The 19,153-nt window shown below is 43.4% G+C and overlaps 1 protein-coding gene across 2 annotated transcripts in view; it reads left to right on the top strand.

The window, feature by feature from the left end:
* The first annotated feature begins 14,244 nt into the window (after positions 1-14,244).
* Positions 14,245-19,153, top strand: part of ube2e3 (ubiquitin-conjugating enzyme E2E 3 (UBC4/5 homolog, yeast)) — a 51,568-nt gene continuing 46,659 nt past the window's right edge. The window contains exons 1-3 of one of the 2 annotated variants that reach the window (XM_020461846.2): positions 14,245-14,378; positions 15,576-15,795; positions 17,026-17,076. In XM_020461846.2, the coding sequence (XP_020317435.1) occupies positions 15,587-15,795; positions 17,026-17,076 (260 nt within the window). In that variant the 5' untranslated portion in view covers positions 14,245-14,378; positions 15,576-15,586. Of the gene's footprint in view, positions 14,573-15,575; positions 15,796-17,025; positions 17,077-19,153 lie in introns of both variants that reach the window. The other variant, XM_020461848.2, reaches the window with a different exon arrangement.

The following is a 19,153-nucleotide window of genomic DNA, read 5'->3' as shown; positions in this document are numbered from 1 at the left end:
ACTCATGAGGAGAGAGGGGTTGAGAGAGAGTGTGTAATGTTTACTCATGAGAGAGAGGGAGTTGAGAGAGAGTGTGTAATGTTTACTCATGAGAGAGAGGGGTTGAGAGGAGAGAGTGTTGTAATGTTTACTCATGAGAGAGAGGGGTTGAGAGAGAGTGTGTAATGTTTACTCATGAGAGAGAGGGGTTGAGAGAGAGTGTGTAATGTTTACTCATGAGGAGAGAGGGGTTGAGAGAGAGTGTGTAATGTTTACTCATGAGAGAGAGGGGTTGAGAGAGAGTGTGTAATGTTTACTCATGAGAGAGAGGGGTTGAGAGAGAGTGTGTAATGTTTACTCATGAGAGAGAGGGGTTGAGAGAGAGTGTGTAATGTTTACTCATGAGAGAGAGGGGTTTGAGAGAGAGTGTGTAATGTTTACTCATGAGAGAGAGGGGTTGAGAGAGAGTGTGTAATGTTTACTCATGAGAGAGAGGGGTTGAGAGAGAGTGTGTAATGTTTACTCATGAGAGAGAGGGGTTGAGAGAGAGTGTGTAATGTTTACTCATGAGAGAGAGGGGTTGAGAGAGAGTGTGTAATGTTTACTCATGAGAGAGAGTGGTTGAGAGAGAGTGTGTAATGTTACTCATGAGAGAGAGGGTTGAGAGAGAGTGTGTAATGTTTACTCATGAGAGAGAGTGGTTGAGAGAGAGTGTGTAATGTGAATATAATGTTTGCTGTTAATGTTTTATTGTTTATTTCGCTTTTATTTATTATCTATTTCACTTTCTTTGGCAATGTAAACATATGTTCCCCAAGCCAATAAAGCCCCTTAAATGGAATTGAATTGAAATTGAATGGAGAGAGAGAGAGAGAGAGATGGGAAAGAGAGGGAGATGGGAGTGAGTGAAGGTGAAAGGGAGAAAGATGGGGGAGAGAGAAAGAGGGTAAGTCTTGAAAGGAGGTCTTTGTACCGTATATCAGCTTTATACTGTATATTAATCTAGGTCAACAGAGAGCAGATTGGAGCTAAAACACAATCCTGTTTAATAAATCAACAGCGATTAAGACCAGAGTTGTGTTCGCTCGGCTCCAGACTGAAACAGGGAGGGTTTAGATGGCTTTATCCAAAAAAAAAACATATTTTTGTTTTCTAAATAACCCTAATGTGCCCTAATGAACATAATCCTGCCCATAAATGCTGTTTGTTGAACCACCTTCCCCTTGGCACTGTCTCATTCAGTTCCAGAGTCTTTTGGTCTGACTTTGTTTCATGTTTCCTTACCTGCAAGTTGTAATACACCTCAGGTTTCATGAATGAATGAATGATATTAATTGACAGATTCAGTTTGTCCCCCTCCGAGCAGCACTTCTAATCATCACACTGTTGTAACGGAGCACTATCATGTATCTGTAGCCCAGTGTCGTCAAGATCATACTTTACATAGTGGTCCATGGATAGAAAAACACACATACACACGCAGGCACACACACTTACACACACACGATGCGTCAGACAAGCTGTATAGTGCATTACATAGGGAATAGAGTGTCATCTGGAATTGAACCATTGTGATCAAAGAGGGCGTATATCCGCTCTGAGCCCTCCCTTTGGCACGTCTCCAGATATGTTAAATCTACAAACCAATCAGTGAACATACACAGTCAGGAGTTATTCACACAATAACCTCCCCCACAAAAGACAGCATAACTATGAACTTATGACCACTTCTTTTAGACCACCTTTGTGCTATTGGATTACAACAAAGTCAATATTTGTTGTCTTTTGACAAAATCCATTGCAGAGAACAATCTATAAGAAATGTCACGGTGAGCTGTTTGTACACTGCTCAAAAAAATAAAGGGAACACTTAAACAACACAATGTAACTCCAAGTCAATCACACTTCTGTGAAATCAAACTGTCCACTTAGGAAGCAACACTGATTGACAATACATTTCACATGCTGTTGTGCAAATGGAATAGACAGGTGGAAATTATAGGCAATTAGCAAGACACCCCCAATAAAGGAGTGGTTCTGCAGGTGGTGACCACAGACCACTTCTCAGTTCCTATGCTTCCTGGCTGATGTTTTGGTCACTTTTGAATGCTGGCGGTGCGTTCACTCTAGTGGTAGCATGAGACAGAGTCTACAACCCACACAAGTGGCTCAGGTAGTGCAGCTCATCCAGGATGGCACATCAATGCGAGCTGTGGCAAGAAGGTTTGCTGTGTCTGTTAGCGTAGTATCCAGAGCATGGAGGCGCTACAAGGAGACAGGCCAGTACATCAGGAGACGTGGAGGAGGCCGTAGGAGGGCAACAACCCAGCAGCAGGACCGCTACCTCCGCCTTTGTGCAAGGAGGAGCAGGAGGAGCACTGCCAGAGCCCTGCAAATTGACCTCCAGCAGGCCACAAATGTTTATGTGTCTGCTCAAACGGTCAGAAACAGACTCCATGAGGGTGGTATGAGGGCCCAACGTCCACAGGTGGGGTTGTGCTTACAGCCCAACACCGTGCAGGACGTTTGGCATTTGCCAGTGAACACCAAGATTGGCAAATTCGCCACTGGCGCCCTGTGCTCTTCACAGATGAAAGCAGGTTCACACTGAGCACATGTGACAGACGTGACAGAGTCTGGAGACGCCGTGGAGAACTTTCTGCTGCCTGCAACATCCTCCAGCATGACCGGTTTGGCGGTGGGTCAGTCATGGTGTGGGGTGGCATTTCTTTGGGGGGCCGCACAGCCCTCCATGTGCTCACCAGAGGTAGCCTGACTGCCATTAGGTACCGAGATGAGATCCCTAGACCCCTTGTGAGACCATATGCTGGTGCGGTTGACCCTGGGTTCCTCCTAATGCAAGACAATGCTAGACCACATGTGGCTGGAGTGTGTCAGCAGTTCCTGCAAGAGGAAGGCATTGATGCTATGGACTGACCCGCCCGTTCCCCAGACCTGAATCCAATTGAGCACATCTGGGACATCATGTCTCGCTCCATCCACCAATGCCACGGTGCACCACAGACTGTCCAGGAGTTGGCAGATGCTTTAGTCCAGGTCTGGGAGGAGATCCCTCAGGAGACCATCTGCCACCTCATCAGGAGCATGCCCAGGCGTTGTAGGGAGGTCATACAGGCACACTACTGAGCCTCATTTTGACTTGTTTTAAGGACATTACATCAAAGTTGTATCAGCCTGTAGTATGGTTTTCCACTTTAATTTTGAGTGTGACTCCAAATCCAGACCTCCATGGGTTGATACATTTAATTTCCATTGATCATTTTTGTGTGATTTTGTTGTCAGCACATTTAACTATGACAAGAAAAAAGTATTTCATAAGAATATTTCATTCATTCAGATCTAGGATGTGTTATTTTAGTGTTCCCTTTATTTTTTTGAGCAGTGTATATAATTGTGTGAGGCAGGTAGAATTTCAGAAGCCATTCAAACAAAACTAGATGCATGTTATAACTTGTCAATGAGCAAAGAAATGAAGACTACAAAATCTGAATAAAGGAATCAGATCAGTTATCTAACAGCCAGATGCAGCAAAAACACACCAAGCCTTTTCTTTCAAAATACTGCATTTAACTTGATAAGAACCATATGGGAAACATCCACAAAGACATCAGGGGTAACACCTTATAATGAAATAACTGGACCATACTCTTAAGGAAATACTATAATCTTGTCTACCAACTGTTCTTTTCCCACAGAGTAAACCTGATTAAATCTCAGCTACAGTGAAAACAAATAGCTCTACTGCTCTAGCCAGTATGAGAACATTGGGTGGCAGTCCTCTACAATACTGCATTTAATGTCTTTCCCAAATGGCACCCTAGTCCCTATATAGTGCACTACTTTGACCAGAGTGTGGTCAAAAGTAGTGCACTATATAGGGATAGAGTGCCATTTTGGTTGCAACTTTGTCTCTGGATAAGTTACAGCCCATAACTTGGTTAGCGAGGTGCCTGCCTTCCATGTCTCACCGGGAGTTAAATATCAGTGTGAGGAAAATATTACTTCCTCTACAACCACACCAGAGAGAGAAAACAACATCAGATTACACAATGTTCTTCTGCGGGTGTTATCTTTGGCTGCATGGAGCCTCTGACCAATGTGGTGTTTCAGCCTCTAGATCCAGGAGAAGCAGGAGCACTTCCTTGAGGAATGGAGGCTTCTCTCTTCTTTAAAAAATGGACATCAGATTTATAATGCCCTTTCGCTTTTTAATTATTCTTTGAAGTTACATACAGGGAGATAAACAACAGAGAAGCTTAGACAGAGTAGCCAAAATAGGGTCTCAAACTCTGCTGCACCTTCTTCACCACGCTGTCTGTGTGGGTGGACCATTTCAGTTTGTCCTTGATGGGTAGGCCGAGGAACTTGAAGCTTTCCACCCTCTCCACTACTGTCCTGTCGATGTGGATAGGGGGCTGCTCGCTCTGCTGTTTCCTGAAGTCCACGATCATCTCCTTTGTTTTGTTTACATTGAGTGTGAGGTTGTTTTCCTGACACCACACTCCGAGGGCCCTCACCTCCTCCCTGTAGGCCTACCACTGTAGTGTCATCTGAAAACTTGATGATTAGTTGGAGGCGTGCATGGCCACGCAATCGTGGGTGAACATGGAGTACAGGAGAGGGCTCAGAACGCACCCTTGTGGGGCCCCAGTGTTGAGGATCAGCAGGGTGGAGATGTTGTTGCCTACCCTCACCACCTGGGGGCGGCCCGTCAGGAAGTCCAGGACCCAGTTGCACAGGGCGGGGTCGAGACCCATGGTGTTAAATGCTGAGCTGTAGTCGATGAACAGCATTCTTACATAGGTATTTCTCTTGTCGAGATGGGTTAGGGAAGTGTGCAGTGTGATTGCGATTGCGTCGTCTGTGGACCTATTGGGCCGGTAAGCAAATTGGAGTGGGTCTAGGGTGTCAGGTAGGGTGGAGGTGATATGGTCCTTGACTAGTGTCTCAAAGCATTTCATGATGACTGAAGTGAGTGCTACAGGGCGATAGTCATTTAGCTCAGTTACATTAGCTTTCTTGGGAACAGCAACAATGGTGGCCCTCTTGAAGCATGTGGGAACAGCAGACTGGGATAAGGATTGATTGAATATGTCAGTAAACACACCAGGCAGCTGGTCTGCGCATGCTCTGAGGACCAGAGTTGAACAGACCTGAGCGTGGGTGCTTCCTGTTCTAGTTTCTGTCTATAGGCTGGGAGCAACAAAATGGAGTTGTGGTTAGCTTTTCCGAAAGGAGGGCGGGGGAGAGCCTTACATGCGTCGCGGAGGTTAGAATAACAATGATCTAGGGTTTTACCAGCCCGGGTCGCGCAATCGTTATGCTGATAGAATCTGGGAGCCTTGTTTTCAGATTAGCCTTGTTAAAATCCCCAGCTACAATAAATGCAGCCTCAGGATATGTGCTTTCCAGTTTACATAGAGTCGAATAAAGTTCTTTCAGGGCCGTCAATGTGTCTGCTTGGGGGGGAATATACATGACTGTGATTATGATCGAAGAAAATTCTCTTGGTAGATAATGCTGTCGGCATTTGATTGTGAGGAATTCTAAATCAGGTGAACAAAAGGACCTGAGTTCATGTATGTTGTTATGATCACACCACGTCTCATTGATCATAATGTATACACCCCCGGCCTTCTTCTTACCAGAGAGATGCTTGTTTCTGTCGGCGCGATGTCTGAAGAAACCAGGTGTCTGTATCGACTCCGATAGCGTGTCTCGAGTGAGCCATGTTTCCATGAAACAAAGAACGTTACAATCTCTGATGTCTCTCTGGAAGGCAACTCTTGCTCGGATTTCGTCTACCTTGTTGTCAAGAGACTGGATATTGGCGAGTAGTATGCTCGGGAGCGGTGAGCGATGTGCCCGTCAACGGAGCCTGACCAGAAGACCGCTCCGTCTGCCCCTTCTGTGGCGCCGTTGTTTTGGGTCGCCGGCTGGGATCTGATCCATTGTCCTGGGTGGTGGCCAAACAGAGGATCCGCTTCAGGGAAGTCATATTCCTGGTCGTAATGTTGGTGAGTTGACATTGCTCTTATATCCAATAGTTCCTCCCAACTGTATGTAATAAAACCTAAGATTTCCTCGGGTAACAATGTAAGAAATAACACATAAAAAAACGAAATACTGCATAGTTTCCTAGGAACGCGAAGCGAGGCGGCCATCTCTGCCGGCGCCGGAAGTCTGCAGCACTTCCACTATACCAGACTAATGCTCATGGCTCTATCTACACTCGGTACTCGACAGAGGGCACCTTCAAAAAGATGGAAGATACACTTCCTGCTCTCTGAGTGTCTGACTCATATTCTTTATACAAACAGAGGCAGCTCATGCTTGGTTTTCCCTTCCATAACAAAGTTAAAAGAGAGGGGAAAGCTTAAGTGGCTCAATAAACTAAATTCAAATATAGACATCCCCGATACACAAACACTCTTAGTAAATATGATTTTAAAAAACTAACACACACTAGGTCCTACCTTGGGACATACCCCTTCCAACCAAAATACATACAGACAGCACAAGAAGTGGATGTTGGGTTTTGAAGAGCAATGTTCCAGTCCAGATGCAGTCTGTTTGTATGCACTTGAAGTGCTTGTTGTGAATCTCTGCCCTGTCTACTGTAGCTGTTTCCCTGGGATGGATGGATGAAAAGAAAGAGAGAGATCTGTGAGCAAGTGATATGTGTATGTGAGAGAGAGAGAGATGTGTGTGTGAGAGAGAGAACTATGTGTGATTAAATATTAATGTCCATTTCGTCTGCTTCTGTGTGCTGATGGTCTAATTAAGAACTCATTAATATTAAAGCAGGACAATCATTTTAGGGTTCAGGCAATTCCTAAATTTACTCTCATTTAACCTTTTAAAAGCACAAAGTGAGTGCCACAAAGTACGGGACATTTATTTATAGTGGTTTTGGAACTGTGTGTGTATGTGTGTGGGCAAATTAATCACTTTGGCTGTCTTGTAAATGCAAACTAATTGTCTTTAGAGTAGCTCTCAGTTTAGTTATGATGTACTTTATTCTATCTACCTGTCGTGCACACCAAAGGCTTTAAAACACTTGAGTATAGCATTTTATGGTCTGACAAATGCAGTTCGCTGATTATGATCAGAAATATCTGCTCAGTATCTACCAGTAGAGTGGTATCTCTCTGTTATGATAAGGAATTTTTCAGTCGCCAATTAACTGTTATTACACATATCATGGATGAGTGATTAAGGACATCCTGCACCTTTTAGTCAAATGCAGGTGTATAATGTTCCTTTACTTTGCATACCTTTGAAAAGGGAGCTTGAAGGCTTCAGTTAAGCCCTAAAACAGTTACATCCACTGGAAGTTGGATTTAGACAGTACACGGATGATAGCTTTGCAGATAACTATCAGTTGACCTACTGATTCATTCAAAGACATTCCTTACCTCCTGGGTAAATAAATACATGAATAATTAACTTGCACATATTCCCACCCACATATTCCAAGTGCTCAGCATATGTGGAAACTCCTTCAAGACTGTTGGAAAAGCATTCCAGGTGAAGCTGGTTGAGAGAACGCCAAGCGTTTGCAAAGCTGCCATCAAGGAAAAGGGTGGCTACTTTGAAGATTCTGAAATATAAAGTATATTATATTGAACACTTTTTTGGTTACTACATGATTCCATATGTGTTATTTCAAAGTTTTGATGTCTTCACTACTACAATGTGGAAAATAGTAAAAATAAAGGCCCCTTAGTCACAGTGAAGGGAAATCGTAACGCTACAGCATACAATGACATTCTAGATGATTCTGTGCTTCCAACTTTGTGGCAACAGATTGGAGAAAAAACATTCCTGTTTCAGGACGACAATGCCCCGTGCACAAAGTGAGGTCCATACAGAAATGGTTTGTTGAGATTGGTGTTGAAGAGCTTGACTAGCCTGCACAGAGCCCTGACCTCAACCCCATCAAACACCTTTGGGATGAATGGTAACACCGACTGCGAGCCAGGCCTAATCACCCAACATCAGTGTCCGACCTCACTAATGCTCTTGTGGCTGAATGGAAGCAAGTCCCCGCAGTAATGTTCCAACATCTAGAGGAAAGAGTGGAGGCTGTTATAGCAGCAAAGGGGGGACCAACTCCATATTAATGCCCATAATTTTGGAAGGAGGTGTTCAATGAGCAGATGCCCACATAATATTGGTTATGTAGTGTATAATATATATGCTATTTAGCAGACGCTTTTATCCGAAGTGAATTACAGTCATGCGTGTATGCATTTTTACTTATTGGTGGTTCTGGGAATTGAAACCACTATCCTGTTGTTGGACGTGCCATGCTCAAGTTTTAATGTCATGTGTAGTGAAATGCCTTTATGCAAGCTCTAAACCCAACAATGCAGCCATCAATATCAATGTAGTAATCAAAGTAACATAAGGTAGAAAAAAACAAAAAATAAAAATAAGAAATAAGAAGAACACGAGAAGTAAGTAAGCATACTATATACATGGCCAGATTCAATACCATATTTACAATGTGCAGAGATACTGTAGTGATACTCTAGTGATGGAGGTAGATACGTGACTAGGTGACTAGGCATTAGGATATATGATAAACAGAGCAGCAGCAGTGTGTATGATGATTGCTTGTGAGTGTGTGTGAGTGTGTGTAGAGTCAGTATAAATGTGTGTGCATGTTATACAGTATGTGCATGAGCAAATTCAATGTGTGTGTGTGTGTGTGTGTGTGTGTGTGTGTGTGTGTGTGTGTGTGTGTGTGTGTGTGTGTGTGTGTGTGTGTGTGTGTGTGTGTGTGTGTGTGTGTGTGTGTGTGTGTGTGTGTGTGTGTGTGTGTGTGTGTGTGTGTGTGTGTGTGTGTGTGTGTGGAGTCTTGCACAGAGACAGGGCAAAAAAATAAAATGTAGGCATTTTGTTAGCTATTTAGAAGTCTTATGGTTTGGGGATAGAAGCTGTTCAGGAGCCTGTTGGTGTCAGACTTGATGCACCTGTACAGCTTGCCGTGAAGAAGCAGAGCGAACAGTCTATGGCTTGGGTGGCTGAAATTTCTAAAAATGAAATTGGGACTTCCTTTCACACTGTCTGATATAGAAGTCCTGGATGGCAGGGAGCTCGGCCCCAGTGATGTACTGTGCTGTCCGCACCATCTTCTGTAGGGCCATGCGATTGAGGGCAGTTCTGTTACCAAGCATACCAAGCAATGATGCAGCCAGTCAAGATACTCTTAATGGTGCAGCTGTAGGACCTTTTGAGGATTTGGCGGCCCATACTAAATGATTTCAACCTCCTGAGGGGGAAGAGGCGCAGTCGCACCTTCTTCACAACTGTGTGTGTCTGTGTGGACCATTTTAAGTCCTTAATGATTTTGAAACAGAGGAACTTGAAGCTCTTGACCCACTCCACTGCAGCCCTGTTGATGTGGCTGGGGGTGGTGCTCGCCCCCCATTTTCTGTAGTCCATGATCAGCTCCTTTTTTACTGACATTGAGGGAGAGGTTATTGTCCCGGCACCAGACCCACTCCACTGCAGCCCCGTTGATGTGGCTGGGGGGGGTGCTCGCCCCCCATTTTCTGTAGTCCATGATCAGCTCCTTTTTTACTGACGTTGAGGGAGAGGTTATTGTCCCGGCACCACACTGCCAGGTCACTGACCTCCTCCCTGTAGGTCTACCACCATCGTGTCATCAGAAAACTTGATGATGGTATTCGAGTCATGCGTAGCCACGTAGTCATAGGTGTACAGAAGGGGACTATGCATGCACACACACCTGTGGTGCCCCCGTGTTGAGGGTCAGTGTGGGTCACCCTCACCACCTGGGGTCAGCCCGTCATGAAGTCCAGGATCCAATTGCAAAGGGAGGTGTTCAGTCCCAGGGTCCTGAACTTGGTGACAAGTTTGGAGGGGACAATGGTGTTGAACACTGAGCTGTAGTCAATGATCATCATTCTCACATACAGTAACTTTGGAAAGTATTCAGACCTCTTGACTTTTTCCACATTTTGTTACATTACAGCCTTATTATTATTATTATTATTATTAAATAAAACAATTTCCTCAGCAATACCCCATAATGACAAAGCAAAAACTGTTTTTTAAGACATTTTTGCAAATGTATTAAAAACAAAAAACAGAAATACCTTATTTACATAAGTATTCACACCCTTTGCTATGAGACAAGAAATTGAGATCAGGTGCATCCTGTTTGCATTGGTCATCCTTAAAATATTTCTACAACTTGATTGGAGTCCATCTGTGGTAAATTCAATTGAGTGGACATGATATGGAAAGGCACACTCCTGTCTATATAAGGTCCCAAAGTTGACAGTGCTTGTCAGAGCAAAAACCAAGCCATGAAGTCGAAGGAAATCATTTCTGCAGGGATCCTGTAGGGATCCTGGCACCATCCCTACAGTGAATTATGGTGGTGGCAGCAACATGTGTGGGGATGTTTTCAGCGGCAGGGACCGGGAGACTAGTCAGGTTTGAGGGAAAGATGAACAGAGCAAATTACAGAGAGATCCTTGATGAAAACCTGCTCCAGAGGGCTCAGGAGCTCAGACTGGGGTGAAGGTTCACCTTCCAACAGGACAATGAAAATAGCTATGCAGCAACGCTCCCCATCCAACCTGACAGGGCTTGAGAGGATACGCAGAGAAGAATGGAAGGAACTCCCCAAATACAGGTGTGCCAAGCTTGTAGCATCATACCCAAGAAGACTCGAGGCTGTAATTGTTGTCAAGGGTCTGAATACTTACATAAATGTAATATTTCAGTTTTTTTATTTTACATAAATTAGAAAAAAATCTAAAAAGCCTGTTTTTGATTTGTCATTATGGGGTATTATGTGTATATTGATGAGGGAAAAAATCTATTAATACATTTTAGAATAATGCTCTTACGTAACAAAATGTGGAAAAAGTCGAGGGGTCTGAATACCTTCTGAAGGCACTGTATAGATCTGTTGGGACGGTATGGAAATTGGAGTGGGTTCAGGGTGTCTGGGATGATGGAGATGATGATGTGCCATAACAAACCTTTCATAACACTTCATGATTACAGATATGAGTGCTACAGGGTGGTAGTCATTTCGGCATAAAGCCTTAGAGTTCTTGGGAACACGTGATGGTGGTCAGCTTAAGACATGTGGGGATTACAGACTGGGATAAGGAGAGGTTGGAAATGACTGTGAATATGCCTGCCAGCTGTTTTGCGCATGCTCTGAGAATACCGTCCAGCCCGCGGCCTTAAGATCACTCAGTTCTCTGGGTCAGTGGTGGCCCTCACGCATGGCACTGTGTTTTATTGTAGAAGTGTGCATAAAATGCACTGAATTTGTCTGGTAGAGAGGCATCATTGGGCTGATCATGTCTGGGTCTTCCTTTGTTATCCGTAACTGACTGAAGCCCTTGCCACATGTGACGTGCATCGGAGCCTGTGTAATATTATTCCTCTTTATTCCTGTATTGTTCTTTTGCTTGTTTGATGACTCTGTGAAGGTCACAGTGGAACTTCTTGTACTTGTTCCTGTCCTCGGCCATAGCCTCAGGGTGGGGACAACGTCACCTTCACAGTGGGGACAACGTCACCAGTGCATGTCCCAATGAAGCCGGTGACGGAGGTGGTTAGCTCGTTGATGTTATTGTCTGAGTCTCGGAACATATTCCAATCAGAGCAAGCAAAGCAGTCCTTTAGCATAATCTCTGATTCTGATTACCATTTCTCAATGGAGCAAGTCCCGGGTACTTCCTGCTTCTGCTTGTAAACAGGAGTTTGGAGTCATGATCTGATTTGCCGAATGGGGGACAAGGGAGGGCCTTGTATGCTTGCTTGTGGGTGGAGTAACAGTGGTCTAGGACTTTATCGCCCCTAGTGGCGAAGGAGACGTGTTGATGGAAGTTACTTATGTATAGCCGTTTTCAGTTTGTTAAGTGTCAGCTTGTTATTTTTCTTTTCCTGAGGTGGTATGCATACAACCGTTACGAAAAGCTGAAAAAGCTGAGCTGAGAACTCACTCGGGAGGTAGAAGGGTCGGCTTTTTACCATCAGGTATTCCAAGATGGGTGAACAATGGGTCAAGACTTCCACTGCGCTCAAGTCGGCACACCATTTGTTGTTGTTGAAGAGGCAAACCCCTTCCCCTCTCGATTTCCCTGACTCCACTGTCCTGTCCGCTCGGTGAATGGAGAATCCGTAGAGTTGGATAGCCATGGGGGATATCTTGTCCGAAAGCCATGTTTCAGAAAAGCAGAGAATATTGCAGTTACCAGAGTCCCGTTGGTTGCAAATCCGCGATCTGAGGTCATCCTTCTTATTATCAAGTGACTGGCCAGTAGAATGGAAGGAAGAGATGGCAGGTTTTCCCTTCGCCTTAACCTCGGCAGGACTCCTGCCGTTTCCACTTGGAAACCCCCAAAACTGGGTCAAAATGACAGAAAGAATACAGGGCAGATGATTCAAATTCAAAATTGAAGCCAGAATTAAGGTAAGTAACTGCCGAGTTATTGTTAAAGTTATTGTTGGTTATAAGAAATAGCGGATACAGTTTGTGAAAATAAAATAAAAAATAAACGGTAAAGTTGGTTCGGAGCTAACAAAACGGCAGCCGTACAGTGCCATCTCAGAATATTAACTGAGCTACAGAGGACCATGATCTACTCCTAATGCAACCGTCTGTTCATTCTATTCTATGCTCTAGATTTCTCTCCATACTGTACATCTGATTCATATCATGGGTAAGTTGAGCCTTGTATTTAACTTTTATGACATCAATAGGAAAGCAGGAATCCATGCAGCTCTGTTTCCCTTTTCTTTCCCTGTTGTCAGTGCGCTGTAACAGATGATAAGGCCCAGACGTCAGACACTTGCTCTCCTCTCCTCTCTCAGGGGAGAGAGACATGGGGAGCGCTAGCCAGCTCTAGCCACACAGCCAAACCAAACAATCTTTCCATTCTCATTTCCCCTCCAGATTCTGAGAAGGCGCCATCAAAGATTCTGAGAAGGAGACATCAAAGTGTGTTGCAGCTGATACTGAAGTCTACACTGAGCAATTGTATCATTTTTGTCTACTATCTTGTAATTACAATGGCATGACATGTGCTTAGCAAATCATTCACTGATAATGTGTTTTCCCCCTCTAGCAATCAACTATCTGTTTATCTGCCACGTGTCAAGAGTTGCATCTTTTCCTCCTGTTTGCACATGCATCCTATGGGAGCATTTTCTCATTTCACCTCTCTTCCCTGTGAGTGAGAGGCTGACAACTGCACATTCCAGCCTGCCATGACAGTGTGTGACTTATTTCTGACTCCTGCGTTCTTCATGTTGACACCTGACACCCTGGAGCCCCCTTTTATTTGTTTAGTTTAACCAAGCTGTCATCATGGCATTCATTTGAATGTGTGTATGTGTGTAGTGCAGAGAGGTATTCACAAATCAATTCCAATGTTTGAGGTTGTTGGCTATTCTTTCATGCTTCTGCCCTCAACCTTGACATAACTCAACCTACAACTGTGTGACCTGGCCTTAGAGACAGAGCCTGTTCAAGACCCAGCAACAGTTTACTATATCACACCGATAACCATAGGTGCTTCCTTTGTCTCTGAATGAATGGGTCAATGATAAAGTGCTGTAAACAGTCAATAGAACTGTACCTACAGTAGCCTATTCAAATGCCACTTCAAATAAAATCACTTCTCCAATTATGATGAACATTTGAAATGAATTCTATGATGATACTATATTCTATTCATTATTAACATTTCATGTAAAATAGATGCCTGTTCCATGATAGAACACAATTACATTAGGTTTTTGGCCTATATATGTAATAAATTGACAAGTATTTGGCAACTTTCAATTTTTTCCAAAGATATACTATTACAGCCTTGTTTATTTACAATGTATCCATTCTCCCGTTCCATGAATAGCTGCAGTCGAGGCAAAAATCACAGCAAACTTTCACAAGGCAATTATTCAACTGTAGTAAATAATAACATACCAAGCATCGTTCCAACCTGTGTTATGTAATTCCCCTCTGCTGTTTAGAATCTCCAAAACAACAATAGTCCTACATGTGCTCCCTTACTCAAACGAATATCAGAGGACTGCAAGAAGTGACAGCCAGTTGATTTCGTGCCGTTTGCTCCATGACCATCATTTGGAAGCGAGAGTGAAAACGAACCCCTTGACTCAATGGACCCAAAGCAACGATTGACTCACTCGCTATCCAGCGCCACCTGGATTCCAAGCCAGTACTGCAGCATCTCCTTTCCTTCCGATTCTCCAATGTCCACAGCTTGGCCGGAGCTTGTCGTCTTCCCGGCTCCATTTCCACCGGATTTGTAACGCTCCTACCCGTCTCAGATCAAGACGAGACCACGCCAAAGGTAAAGAAGAAGCTCCAATGATCCGGGAGAGTCTAGGTTAGGCGTAGAAAGATCGTCCTTATTTGGTGTTTTCAGCGCTGTCGTGTTAGAGGGAGCTTGCTCGGAACTGACTTCATGCATCAGTTGGTACACCATGCTGATACTGGAGTGTCTCCTACCATAACAAACCTCTCCGTTCTACAAAGGATTCTAAGGTCGGATTCGAACCATTTATCGTTCCTTAGAATGCGTCAAATGACTTATAATCAATATGCTCATATTCGTGGGGTATATACGATTAATGCTCTCCTAAAGTGAGAGAAACATGCTGTGTTTTATTTAGCTCGCCTGCATGCCTTGCGAGCCCCCCTTACTGCAAATAGGTGCAATTATGTTTTCCCTGCAGCTCTTCATTCGCATTCTCCCAACCAATATTCGTGCGCTGGTGACTGTATGCTGTTTGAGTGTTCTGTGTTGTTTTCCCCTATTGCTTGGCTTTTGACAGATACAGCCTTCGGGAATCTCACCACAAAACGAAGGTAGCCTAGTAACGTTAGTCAGTAGTCACAATGACTGAATCCGAGCCTGCTTTTATTAACGACAAGGCTACAAATGAGCTGCGATAATGTAGTCTAACAATATTTGCACTCGTGTTACGGTTCTGTGGGGGGGATTATTCAAAGCCAATTGGACCGAGCTAATGGAATGATTTGGTGCTCCTTATCTAACCATCTAGCTTGCTATAGGCGTGTGGTGTGACCATTATGGAAACATCGTGAACATCGTTTGTCCTTCAAAATGACAGGAATTTTAATTAAGTACTCTAATGGATTTTATTTATAAATAGTCTATAGCTATTGTTTATAAACAACTTTTGATGAATAGACGGTAATGTTCAACATCCAACCATGTAAGTCGACAGCAGGACACAGACTCTGAGAAATGAATACTAATGTAGGCTACGAACCAAAGACCAACCCACAAAGGGGTCTACCAGTCCAGAGAATTATGTAAAGTTGAGGTATGATAACCTACCTGTCTGATGAGCAGCATCTCTCTCTCTGTATGTATGTATCCCATTGATAGATCCAATTAAAAAGTGTCTATCGTTTCTTCTTTATGGGGGGAAATATATGTCCAGTGAAAGGCTATATGTCTATAGATGCTAGCCTATATTGCATTGATCAGTTTGATAACTCTTCTGTCTATCGTTTTTAGGGGGAATCAAAATGTCCAGTGAAAGACAGGGGCGGTCAGATGACGAGAGTCCAAGCACCAGCAGTGGTAGTTCTGATGCGGACCAGAGAGACCCGGCGGTGCCGGAGCCGGAGGAGGCGGAGGAGAGAAAACAGCAGCCCCCCACACCTCCTCAGCAACAGAAGAAACCCACCAAATTATCCAGCAAGACTACCGCCAAGTTGTCCACTAGTGCTAAAAGGTAATGTCTTCATTATCAGAATCACTGTATTCTTACAATCAGGGATACTGTAGTCTACATGATCCTTCTGTTAAACTGAGTAGCCTAATGAATGATTTATGGTTCATTTATAATGCTTTAATCCTTTGAGACACAAAGGAGAGATATTTATTTTTTAATTATTGTTGTTCCTGTGCCAAATAAGATTGTTAAAAACTAAAGCCATGCAAGTACATTATCATAGTAATGCCTTTATTTGGTTATTGTAAAATAGGTGTTTTCACGCTCACAGTTGATGTCTTTCCTGTGTTGCAACCTGTGTTTGTTTGGTTGTAGAAAACTGTTTCTAAGTTTGAGGAGAAAATGGTCAAAAATATTTTTATGACAAATGTCCTATTCCTCTTATTAGGCCTACTGCAACTATATTTAGTGTTGGTAAGAGGAGAATGATCACTTTAACGTCCAACTAATAAATATAAAACAGTTGCATGCAATTTTATCTGAGCTTCAAAAAGAAACTGACTTGTCTACACGATAGTCTTAAAAAAATGTATCAAATACTAACAGTAGATGAGAAAACAAATGTATTGAGTGGCAAGTATGTCAAAATGCTCCCCTTTTCTCCCTTACACACCGTTAATAATGCTTTAGTAACAGCACTCTACTCAGCTCTCTGTTTAAAGGCCCTGTCAAATATACCCAAGGTCCTCCCCCCTCCCTCTCCCTCTCTACCTCATTTGCATATAAGCTTTAAAAGAAAATATTTTGTGCTAAAAGTGACTGGAATGGGTGGATGAGCGGCGGGATGGTAGGTGAGAGGGCTAGCTTTGTGCTGGGGGTGAGAGGGTTGTTTTGGGGTAAACGGACAGGGAGTAACGAAGGAGAGAAAGTTTTGCTGTTCTGGGCTTTGGGTTCTGCCTGGGAGAACAAAGAGGAAGCAGCCATGTTAGCTGTGCTGAGCGGAGAGAGAGAGAGAGAGAGGGGGGGGGGCGTGCAGTTAGAGCATCGCTGGTAGAGGGCAGTGTAAATCTCTAGTCTCGAGCTGTAAACTCTCTTCTCTTCTCACAGCTTCTCTTTTCCTCTCTCATTTCTCTCTCTCTCTGACAGCAAAGACCACGATAGAAACAAGTCTGTTGACTTCAAAGTGTTTTTAGTGTGTGTATTGTTCATCCCTCCAGTGTAGTGCTGTACATTCTCCTTTCACAGCCCTCTTCTCACAGCTTCAGCACATGTCTCATTTCTCTTCCACAGAATCCAGAAGGAGCTCGCTGAGATCACTCTAGATCCACCACCTAACTGCAGGTATGGGAAAGATTTCATATTCATTTATATTCTCAGTTTATGCTCTTTTTGTTGATAAGGCTTAAAGGCGTCAGCATGCTTCAGGTCGGCTGGTGCCTAGCCGAACAGTGCTAGTCGAACTGAAGGAGTGTGCTTGCATCCTCCCTTAAAAGACATTCGCTTGAAAAACAATTCCTCTTCCTCAAAATAGTCATAATTAATCTGAGATAGCACAAGAAATCTGTCATAAATTTTGCAGTTTTTGCCGAAGAGATCTTAGTCGTGCAATTTGACATCTAACTAAGATGTTTGGTGCAGTATTTTTCTATGAAAAAATGTGCATGAAAACAAGTCGTCCCCCGTTGAATGACAACAAAGACTTTATTGAAGAATTTCTACTGTTGACCAATCACCGAAGAAGGGGAGTGGACTTCGTCTCTGAACTTCGACTTGCCTTCAGAAAAAATGTTGTGTACCCGAACAGCCGTAAAAACCCTAGCCGGAGTCCAAATCGAACAAAAACGCCACAAAATGTAGTCATAATATATGCACAAACTCTGCCGAACTGTTTCGGTTGGGAAGCATGCAGACGCATTAATTAAGGCTGCCTCTTATGTGTTCCGCTGTCACACAAAACTGTTGCAGATATATTACTATTATAGTGTCGTAATAGGACATTTATATTATTTCAATGCTAGGCTTCAAAGCAGAGACAGAGAGGAAAGTCTGGTGTGGTGGTTTTTGATGTGTTAAATCATTTATGTTTAGCTATGGTCTTTGCACTGTCATGTTTTTAATAAAGCAACAGATGCTGCATTTACGCAGACTGTCTTATATTCCATCTTTTGTAACGGGGTTGACATAGATTTGTGTTTATAACAGAGTTGACATAGATATGTGTTTATAACGGAGTTGACATAGATATGTGTTTATATCGGAGTTGACATAGATATGTGTTTATATCGGAGTTGACATAGATATGTGTTTATATCGGAGTTGACATAGATATGTGTTTATATCCAGACTGTATCACAACCGGCTGTGATTGGGAGTCCCATAGGGTGGCGCACAATTGGCCCAGCGTCATCAGGGTTTGGCCCTTGTAGGCCGTCATTGTAAATAAGAATTTGTTCTCTTGAGTCTCCTGTAATTGAATAGCTGTCATGCAACCTGATAAACTTTACAATACTTTGCTTACTGGGGTGGGCAATCATTCTTTAATCAAACCAGTGTTGCACAGATACCGGCAGAGGGTATTTTCACTGGTTTTTTTATTGCATTTTAAATGTTTACAACCAAGGAGAAATTACACACAGTGACCAAATGTTTTGGATTGCATTGAGTTTGAGTTATCCCTCCGAATATGTGTTTCATTCATGAAGTCGGTTAGCTCTAATGACTTTGACCCTGGCCCGGGATTTTCCTTCTAGGATTTATTCATGAAGCAGCACTATGACATATGGTCTTTGTTTTGTTCTCTAGACCCAGGGTTTAAAGGGGGGGGGGGGTTGGCATTCTTTAGACTAGCCCCTTCACCCCTCTATTGGGCTGCAAACATGAATTATTTCCTGTTAAACAAACCTCACCGTGCCCACTGACCCTTTGAAAGACCCTCTCTTAAGACGCCGTGTGATATGATTCATGTTGCAACAATATCACACTAAGATTCAACATGAATTCCTTTGACTCCATATTTGTGGTTTTAAAGTGGAAGCAGTTAGTGTGTGGTGTCATAGACGTTGATGTAGTTTCTGCTACCTTTAATCAAGAGCCATTTATCAGAAACTACTTTGCACAAACATTCTGTTGTCTAAAAAGCTGATGTTGCATGTATGCATCGGTTAAGTTAACCTTCGCCATGCAAGACTTCCTTACTAAGATGCAGCTCAGGTCACTGTATCCCTGTGAGGACGTGGATCATGGACCACTGATCAGCAAGATGTGGCTTAATGTCTGTGGGTGAATGTGTGCTCCTCCTCCGCTTCCTGTTGTGGTAATGCGGTATTGGTGAGCTCCAGCCCACACCGTGTGTCTTCTGAATAGAAAATCGGGGGATCGATATCGTGCCGCGGCACGACTAGGGGATTCCTGAGACAAC

The sequence above is a fragment of the Oncorhynchus kisutch genome, linkage group LG26, assembly GCF_002021735.2.
Source record: "Oncorhynchus kisutch isolate 150728-3 linkage group LG26, Okis_V2, whole genome shotgun sequence".
Classification (NCBI taxonomy): Eukaryota; Metazoa; Chordata; class Actinopteri; order Salmoniformes; family Salmonidae; genus Oncorhynchus; species Oncorhynchus kisutch.
Note: the sequence above shows the minus strand (reverse complement) of the source record. Positions and strands in the feature narration are given on the sequence as shown.